General features: G+C 48.1%; 1 protein-coding gene across 1 annotated transcript; it reads right to left on the reverse strand.

The window, feature by feature from the left end:
* Positions 1-1,549: 1,549 nt before the first annotated feature.
* On the reverse strand, positions 1,550-9,893 carry Tsfm (Ts translation elongation factor, mitochondrial). The gene is made up of 6 exons (XM_076920397.1): positions 9,764-9,893; positions 9,452-9,622; positions 8,765-8,893; positions 7,848-7,970; positions 4,744-4,831; positions 1,550-2,136 (listed from the first exon to the last, which is right to left on the reverse strand). The coding sequence occupies exons 1-6, from the start codon at positions 9,815-9,817 to the stop codon at positions 1,730-1,732; spliced, it is 972 nt and encodes a 323-aa protein (XP_076776512.1). The 5' UTR covers positions 9,818-9,893; the 3' UTR covers positions 1,550-1,729.
* Between the last annotated feature and the right edge of the window lie 127 nt (positions 9,894-10,020).

The raw sequence follows: 10,020 nt of genomic DNA on the forward strand, positions 1-10,020 counted from the left end.
CCGAAGCGGTGGGGTTACCACACACTCCCTGCAGGCTGGCTCCAAGTGCCCAGGTCTACCGTGTGCCACAGCATGTTCAACTTTTCAAATAAAGAGGCCATGTGACCACGTTCTTATGGTGGCTGTAGTTATTATGGGAAGAGCATTTCGGTGCTGAGAAAATAAAAAGGCAATCTTGAAGTTGGGCCTGGTTCACAAGCCTCTAACCCCCTGCTATCAGCTCAGCTGGGGTAGGAACACAGTTGTGAGTTCAAGGCCTGCTTGGGCTACAGAGAAAAATTCAAGGCAGAGCTGAGTAACTTATAAAGACCCTTTCTTGATTTACTTAAAGTGCAGTGTAGAGTGGAAGAAATGGCTCAGGGGTTAAGACCACCCAATGCTCTTGCAGAAGACTCGGGTTTAGTTCCCAGCCCCCACATGGTAACTCACAATTACTTGTAACTAGGGTTCCAGGGGATCTGATGTGCTCTTCTGTAATAGGCATGTGCATGGTGCACATGAACACATGCAGGCAAAACACTCATACATTTAAAAAAAAAAAAAAGTAGCAGCCGGGCGGTGTGCACACTTTTAAACCCAGCCCTCAGGAAGGCAGAGGCAGACAGATCTCTGTGAGTTCCAGGCCAGCCTGGTTTACACAGTGAGTCCCAGGATAGCCAGGGCTATACAGAGAAACCCTACCTCTAAAAACCATAAAAATGAATGAATGGAAGGAAGGAAGGAAGGAAGGAAGGAAGGAAGGAAGGAAGGAAGAAAAAGAGAAAAATAAAAGCCAGGTAGTAGCTGGCACAGGCCTTTAATCCCAGCTCTTGAGAGGCAGAGGGAGATAGATCTTCTGTGAGTTCAAGGCCTAGCCTGGTCTACAGAGCTAGTTCCAGGACAGCTAGAGCTACACAGAGAAACTATTTCAAAAAAACCAAAAAACAAAAACAAAAAAATGAAAAAAGAAAAAAGATAAGCACACACTTACCTCAGCAGTTTGCCTGAAGCCCTGGTTTAATCTCCAGCATCAAAGCAAATAAATGAAGGCAGTGCTGAGGGAGCTGTGTGGTAACTGCCCGGCGTCATTCCCACCTGCCTCAGACCCAGCCACCCACACCCATTTCACGGGTGCATACCAGTGTATGCACCACTACAGAAAGCATGGTGACGCTGTCAACAAAGGAACTCACATCTCCCAGGCTACTCTAGCACACGTCAACAAGGATGAGATCCAGATTACAGGAAACACTGCTGGGGAAGGTCCAGGGAAGATACGTGGTCCAAAATGTCAGAATGGAAGCAGAGTGAGAGATCTTTGTCACAGGAACAAGATGGTGTGTGAAGAACTTCCAGAACTACATAATAGACTGACATAGGCTGAGGACTGGGGAGATGGCTATTGGGTAAAAGTGCTTACTTAATACACAAGCCTGGCATGTGTGTATACACACACAGACACACTTACACTCATACATTCACACACACACACACACACTCATACATTCACTCTTACACTCACACTCATACATTCACATACACACAGTTTTTTCAAAAATTCAAAAAGGTATTATGCAAATGAGAAGATTCTACTTTATTACATCACCATTTAATAACTTTACCCATGAATATACCACCTCATCTTAAATGAAAAAGAAAAAACAAATCTGAGGGTTGAAGAGGTTTAGAAAATAACTTTTTATAAGGAATCCAGATGTAAAAATTAAATATTTCCATTTAGGCCAAAAACCTATTCGGCCTCAGCTACCTGTTCAGTTTCTCCACATTCGAAGCGCACAAAGTCGACTACAGTCACGCCCTGGGGCTGCACATACTGTCCCAGTGTGATGGAAGGATCCAGGAGGTACGGCTGGGGCAGCATCCTGGTCTCTGTTTCCCCTCCGGGCTCATCATCCAGGGAGCCCACAGAGAGAGGGGCCATGCCCACCACGTGCTGCCCCAAGCGGCGGCCGACCTCCTCCAGGTTTGAGGTCTGCTCAGGAGTCTCGCAGACGACCAGGGCCCCATACTTGCCCAGCACCAGGTTCTGGAGGGAGGGGCTCTGCATCACTCCGTGCACATAAGAGCCGACATAGAACCCAGAGGGCACCTTCACCCAGGCGGCTCGCTTAAGAGTCATGTTCTCTCCCAGTTTCCCTACAAAAGAGCATAAACAAGACAATGACCACTGGATTGTGGTGCAGCACCAACATGAACTAACTGTGCATGGTGACCTTTCTGTCCTCGCAGCCAATCTACACTGCAGCGGGAAGACACCAGCCTCAGCCTGTGTTTAAAGAGGAGTGAGAGGAGCAGGATCCCTCAAGGAGTACTCTAGTTAAGACAGGCTGGCTAGCACAGGCCAAACTCATGGCTCTGCCTTCCCTGGTTCTGGGACTTTGGGCATTTATCAACTGCCAAGCCTTGGTTTCCTCCTCTGTATGATGGAAGTGATACGACCCACCTTTCACTGGGAGAAATAAAGAAGGTGGCACATGCAAGAAGCATGTATTGTGGTGTCTCATGTACAGTGGACACTCAGAACCTGGCTAGTCATCACACTACACTCAGGCTGAGAGAATCAAGTGACCCACACAGCAGTACTAGGCAGAGTTGGAGTCACAACTCAAAGCTGACTCCAAACCTGCCCCTCCATCACCAAATCGCTCTGGAAAATACACCCACAACTGACAAAACTTCCATCACCAACAGCGTCTGGGAAAGGTCTGTAACTGAAAGCTCTAGAAAATCCGAGCCCAGCCACTGACACTCCCACTCCTCAAAGGTACAAAGATTCTGTAACATTCTCAATGACAGAAGAGGCTCTAGTTTTCTCCTGTTTGTCCAGCATCCCCTTCCAAGAGAAGCCTAAATAAACCAAGGCGAGAAAGGGATGTGAGGGAAACAGCAGGTCTCAGGAAGGCACATGTACAGGTTAGTCACAGTTCCAGCTAGAGGCCTTTCGGAGGAAGATCCAGGAATCAGGTAGAGCCCCATCTCTCCCAGGCTCCTTACACAGCTTTTGGTTTGGCTGCTCACCGTGACTCACCAGACAGAACTAGAGATTACCATGTGACTTGACTAGAAGCTGTAGACCAATGACAATTCCCAGGAACTCCAACCCAGCCTGCTCCCTCCCTCCCTCAGGACATGTGGAAAGAGAGCCCCTGTAGAGACTGGAACACGGTTTCCCCCACAGTGGCTTCTATAGACATGCACGTTCATAAACTCACTATCCAATTCCCAAAGCAGATGATCTTCAACCTTCTTTAGACAGGAAAGATTTTTAGACAGTGGGTAGGGGTGTGTTGGGGCCTAGGCTGCCCTACGTTAGGCGCCAAAAAATGTCGAGAACTGCACTAGCCCCACGTTGAGCGCCAAAAAATGTTGAGGCCCAGGCTGCCCCATGTTTGGCGGCCACTGTATCCCAGCCCAAGCTGCCGCTCCAGTCCGCGGGTTGGGGTTCAGCAAGAGAGTGAGGGCAGTCGCGAGAGATGGAGACCAGAGTGTGTTTCAATCCCGTTTATTCTTCAGTCTCTCTTCCTAGTCAAAGTCCCAAGTCTTGAGTTCCTAGTTCCTAGTTGTACTCAATTCTGTTACTCCTAATTGTTCTCTTTTTATATGTCTCACTTCTAAGCCACGCCTCTAAGTCACACCTTTAATCATGCCCTTAGGTCTTGTCTCTAAATCTGATCTCTAGGTCACACTCTTAAGTCACACACCTTTAATCTCACACACCCAAGGTATCTAAACCAAGATTATCGGAGTGTGCTCAGCTGTTGTAGGCTATTGTAATCCAAGTCTCATGTCAGGGTATATGGCTCAAGATGGCTGCAAAGCTGATAGCCGCTTTCTGCTAAAAGTTGGCCCCCAACGGGGTGAGTGGTGAATGCCTTTTCTCCCCGTACTCTGGAGGCAGAGGCCAGAGGCAGAGGTAGATGTGAATTCATGGTTAGCCTGGTCTACAGAGTTCCAGAACAGCCAGAGCTACACAGTGAAACCCTGTCTTTAAATAAAACACACACACACACACACACACACACCAAATATTTTAATTTTATGTGTAGGGTGTTTTGACTGCCCTAACCCTAATGCTCTGTGAACCACATGCATGCGGTGGCCCTGAAGTCAGAATCCCTTGGAGCTAGTGTTAGAGATGTTTACTGGTCTAAGCTGGTACTAGGAATCAAACCATGGTCCTCTGGAAGAACAGCCAGGGTTCTTAACTGCTGAACCATCACCCAGCCCTTACATTTTCTTTTCCACCTTTAGTGAGCTTTTCCCTTCACCACACCGTGGTCAGCTGGAGGATGACGAGCCTGCTCCTCTCTGCCTTTGTGTAGTTGGCACAGCGATAAGATAATCTTAACTAGTTGCAAGCCATTAAAAACCACAAGACTTAGTTTATAAATCTAAATTCCTTTATGGAATTCAGGATTCTGACTGGATCAGAACTCCAGTTCCCTCAATATATTAAGTGGCGCTTCCCTTTGTGCTTCATGGTGTCCACTGCTCCCCAGAAAGGCCAACCCATATTCCCATAGTCTTGCCCTCAGCAGTACATGAACTTGTAATTCTAATTCTCTAGTGAATTATTTACTGAGAGGTGTGCGCATGCTTATGTCATGTTTCCACTGTATTTGTTCCCTCTCCCTGTCTCCAACTGCTGAGCTGACATCTCAGTTACTGAATGAGATGTGGAGGATCACCAAAGATACCAAGGAAACCCGACTGTAACTTCCCAGAACCCTCACAGACACTCACCAATCGCTAAGGCCAGCTGATCCTTGAGAGAGCCTTCCCTGTCGGGCCCAGCCGCAAGCTCAGAAAGCTCAGAGGAGCTGAGGAAGCCCTATGTACAGGAGACAAGTGTGAGCCAGCTCTGACGATGAAATCACCCAAACAACAGGCAGAGAGAGCTGAGACCTGGGGAAATGCTTGAGACGACCATCTATACATAGATGAAACCTCCACTAAGCCAAGGATGTTAAAAATTGATAACGCTGTCACGCTTATAAATATCTCATGCTGCTACTGCACCACCCCCAACCCCATTAGACCTTCATCTTCTGGCCCTACCTTTTTGGGCTTTCCTAGAAACAGGAACGGGATTTTTACACAATCATAAAATATTCACACCAGAGGACTTGTGCAGCGTTGCCAAGAATGCACCACAAAGCACACTCAAAGGAAGGGCAGAGCAGAGCCCATCTGTGCACACCGCCTTTGGCTCTGCAGTTCTAGGGCTGAATACTGCAGGATGCCTTTCCTTTTCTAGTACTGTTTTTGGGGACAGGGTCACATTCAGCAATCCTGAAAGACTTGGAAAAACAATGCAGCCCACGTTAACCTCAAACTCCCGGAAATCCTCCTGCCTCTGCCTCTTAAGTGCTGGGATTACAGACATGCATCACTACAACCAGCTTGAAAAAGTACAAATTCTTTAAAAGCACATATACATAAGATTATCCACTGAACAATTATTTCTAATCATTAAAGTCTGGCAATAACCAAATTCTCAAACACAGGAGACTGGCTGAATAACAACCCACAGCACACTGTACAACAGAATGCCACACAACTACAAAGACAAAGGAGAGTGAACATGGCAGAACACGATAGTGAACATGATAGTAAACATGCTAGAACGTGATCGTGAACATGGTAGAACACGCCTTAATCCCAGCACTTGGGAGGTGAGAGCAGAAGGATGAGAAGCTCATAGCTAACCCAGGCTACAGTGTGGTCAAGGCTGGCCAAGGCTGTGTGAGACACTGCTATAGACTGCTTCCATGAAACACAAGTGAAAAGCAAGTCTACATGTCAGCATCAGTACCTGACACAGATGTGTATTACAGTGTTGTAATAAGAAATAATTAAAAGTAAATGATAATCCGACGAGCCTGCTTATCCTCGGAAATAGTTAACAGTGGGATTTGGGGCGTGAAGCAGTGGCCCTGTGGTTACGAGCACCTGCTGCTCTTCTAGAGGACCCTGGTTCAGTTCCCAGCACCCGCATGGTGATAACTCCAGCTCCAAGGGACCCAGTGCCCTTCCTGGCCTTTGAGAGCACTGTACACACATGCTGCACTGTACACATTAAACAAGAAGAGAGAGAACAGAGTCAAGACTGAGAGAGAACCCGGAGATTAAGAGCACACACTGCTCCTCCGACCTAAGTTCAGTCCCCAGCCCCGAGGCAGCTCACAGCCATGTGACTCCGGCTCTAGGGGTCCAGCATCCTCTTGGAACCTCTGTGGGCTCCCAAGTGCATATATAAGTAAATATATAAGTCTATATATAATAAAAAATACTGACGTTTGAAAGGGAGTAAGAGGGAGCCATCAAGCCAGTGAGGCGGTTCAGTGGCAGGGGCATGTGCTGACAAGCCAGATGCCCGAGTTGTCACAGAGGTGACTCTTGCGAGTTACCCTCTGACCTTTGTGGCCACCCATACACACCAGTGCTATGATGTGACACAGATGTTTTCTTAAATCGACATCTTTTTGTTTGTTGGTTGATTGAGACAGGCTTTCTCTGTGTAGCTCAGGCTGGCCTGGAACTCACTTGGTAGGCCAGGCTAGCCTCAAATTCAGAGATCCACCTGCCTCCTGCCTCATGAGTGCTGGGATTAAAGGCATGGGCAACCAGGCCCACCAAAATAATGACAATGTATTTAATTCATTATTTGTATATTCTAATTCAAGTTTGATATTTTCTGTATGGTTTTTGTTTTTTAAAGAATTATTTACTCTATGTATATCAGTACACTGTAGCCGTCTTCAGACATACCAGAAGAGGGCATAAGACCCTATTACAGATGGTTGTGAGCCACCATGTGGTTACAGGGAATTGAACTCAGGACCTCTGGAAGAGCAGTCAGTGCTCTTAACCACTGAGACATCTCTCCAACCTGTTTCTTTTGTTTTTGTTTTGAGACAAGGTCTCACTGTGTGGCTTGTTTCCTCTCTCTCTCTCTCTCTCTCTCTCTCTCTCTCTCTCTCTCTCTCTCTTCTTTGAGAGTTCCTGTAAGTCTGTCATTCATGTGATATTTTGAATTATGAATCTGTGGTTTCTCATCAGCTGGAGCTGAACAATCAATCAGCTTGTGATAGACAAGAGTCAGCACCACTGAGCAAAAGCTTTGCTTTACTGGGACAATCACTGCTGTCTGGCTGGGACTGAGAGCTCAGCATGGCTGAGGTGAGATGTTCTGGGACGTGTTTCCTCGGGGTCATCATGTTAGGCAGCACCAGCTGCACCAACACCCACATCAAAAGATGGCACGCATCTGCAATCTAGCAGTGGGGTGGCAGAGGTCTTTCTGAAACTCACTACTAGCCAGTCTGGCTGAATGAGTGAGCTCCAGGTTAACTGAGAAATGAGAAACCCTGTCCCCCAAAATGATGGAAGTCAAGTATAATGGCTCATCCCTCTAATTCCAGAGTTCAAGAGGCAAAGGCAGGAAGATCTCTGTGAGTGTGAGGCCAGCCGGGTCCCAGACAAGCCAGACCTACATAGAGAGATCCTATTTCAGGAAAAAAAGAAAGAAAGAAAGAAAGAAAGAAAGAAAGAAAGAAAGAAAAAAGCACCTGGGAGGCAGAGACCAGCCTGGTCTACAGAGTGAGTTCCAGGACAATCAGTACTACACAGAGAAACCTTGTCTCAACCCCTTCCCCACTCAAACAGAGAAGTGTAGTTCATTGGTAGAGCAGTGTGCACAAGTTTCTGGGTTCAATCCTCAATTACTTATCCCAAAAAAGTAAAAAAAAAAAACAAAAAACAAAAAACAAAGAAACAAAAAAACCCAAAAAAAGACCAGAAGACTTAAAAAGTCTCCGAAAGCTGGAGCCAACCTTCGCGCTCACCTTACTGTACGTGGAGAGCTGACCCGTCAGGTTCCGACAGTGAGCCATGGTTCCCAGGGCTACTTGCTGGACCAACTGTTGAAATTTTAAATTTCTGGAGACAAAATCTGTCTCACAGTTTACCTGTGGGAATGCATGGATGTTGCTGTATAAAGCAGTTTACTAATAGTTTCTAAATGTGACTTAAGGTTGGAGACCAAAGCTGCCCATGGGGACATTAGAGCTTTAGGTCCATGGTTCTTGGGGGGGGGGGGGGAAGCCGGGGAAGGAGTCAGTCACGGCCTGCATACCCAGGAGGATCCCAGAACACCCTGAAGGTCTCACACCATGATCACTTCATCCACTGTTTTGTGAAAGGGTCTCGGGCTAGCTTTGAACTTAAGCAGCCCAGGATGACCTTGAGCTGACCTTCCCACCACTACCTCCTAGGTACTAGAATTACACCCGTGCACTACCATGCTTTACTACCCCCGTTTCCCTCATCCCTTTATTGTAGCTTTACCTGGCTTTTCACGCCTCCACCCTAGAGCCTCCTCTAAACGGATACTTATCAGTCATCAGTGTACTGAGTAATATGTTACTACAATTACCAACTTTCTTATCCGGGGTTTTTTTTTTTTTTTTTTTTTGGATTAAAGGTCAGGATTTCACTTTGTAGCCTACCTGCCCTCAAACTCACAGTAATCCTCCTGCCTCAGCCCCTCCAAGTGTTGAGAATACAGGTGAGAGCTGCCACACCTTGCTACTAGTTTTTAAAGTCTACCTGTAACAGGTAACAAGGCTGCACCGATTCACATTTACGAGACATGATCTGGGTTGCTAGGCCATTTCCCACTAAGGCACCTATGCATTTACACTCTTACTTAACTCCAACCACCGCTTACAGATTTCTAGCATGTGGCATTCCAACACGGTACCTCTACTAGAACAGCTGTGTCTCCCTCCTGCAGGAGTCCAATCAAGCCTTCTTTAGTCTTCCTCCCGTGGAGCTTGGCGGCTTTGCTCCATCCTTCCTTCTGGGCCTGTTTGTGCAGCCAGGCCTCTGCCTACGAATGCAAAAGAAACATAGGGGAAAGTCAAGTCACAGGAACTAGACATGAATAGTGCTTTAAAATATGTCCAAACCATATGACTTTTCCTGCACACCCACATTCTATAAACGAAACACTCAACACTCTACACCGAGCCCTGGAGTAGCTGGTGCTTCTCTCTACCTTTCATCTTTACCACCCCGCTATGGGACAGATGGTAGTGTTTTCCTTATACAGACAGGCAACGGAACAACACGAAAGGATTCCTTGCAATCTCCACAGTTACAGCGTGTGTGAGGGCCTCTGGAGTCTAACTTCAAAATTTACACAAACACCGATCTCCGGGCAGCAGCAAATCCCACACCATTCTAACATGGAATTCAGCTAGTTAACTCTTGAGTTCTAGGTTAGCTGCTTCCAGGGAAAACGAAGCCTAAGGGTAAAGCTATCGTTTAAGCCCAATTCTCCTGTTCGGGTTCTGTCGCTCAGGACACTGGGCAGCAGGTCGTGTCTATGCTCCGCAGTGACCCCGGAAGGAAAGCACGGGGTGGAGTCGGACAGCACCCCCCCCACCTGTCTGAGATCACCGTCGCAAGTCTCCAGGGCCTTCTTGCAGTTGACGAAGGAGTAGCCCGTTTTCCTCCGCAGCTTCATGAGGAGCTCCTTGCTGGAGGCAGATGACAACCGGGGGCCCGCGTGAAACGTGTGCCATGGTTGGGACGGCTGAAGCAGGCCAGCCCTCGCCTGGGGAGAGAAGGAGAAAGGGATGAGCGTCCGGAGCAGGACCGGAGGAGAGGGAGCACGTCCGCGGGGCGTCGGGGGCACCGTGCGCGGGCCAGGGTCGGGAGAAGGGAAGGGCGCGCTCACGGCTCCGGGAGCCCTCACCGAGCGGCCGGTGCACGCGACCGGGAAGAAGCGCAGCGACCGCAGCAGCGACATCCCCCTGACACTCCCGTCCACCGGCGCGCGGACGAGACGCCGGCCTACGGCGTGGCGCGAGAGCCAAAACGCCTCCCAGAACGCGTGGCGTGAGGATGCTGCCACCCGCAGGCCGGAGGGATGTAGCCGCTTCTTCTGCTTGCCTTGTTAAGCTATTTCACAAAAGACTTAGCAGGTAAAACTGCACGATAAAGTTGCCACCA

Source organism: Arvicanthis niloticus, chromosome 22 (genome assembly GCF_011762505.2).
Source record: "Arvicanthis niloticus isolate mArvNil1 chromosome 22, mArvNil1.pat.X, whole genome shotgun sequence".
Lineage (NCBI taxonomy): Eukaryota > Metazoa > Chordata > Mammalia > Rodentia > Muridae > Arvicanthis > Arvicanthis niloticus.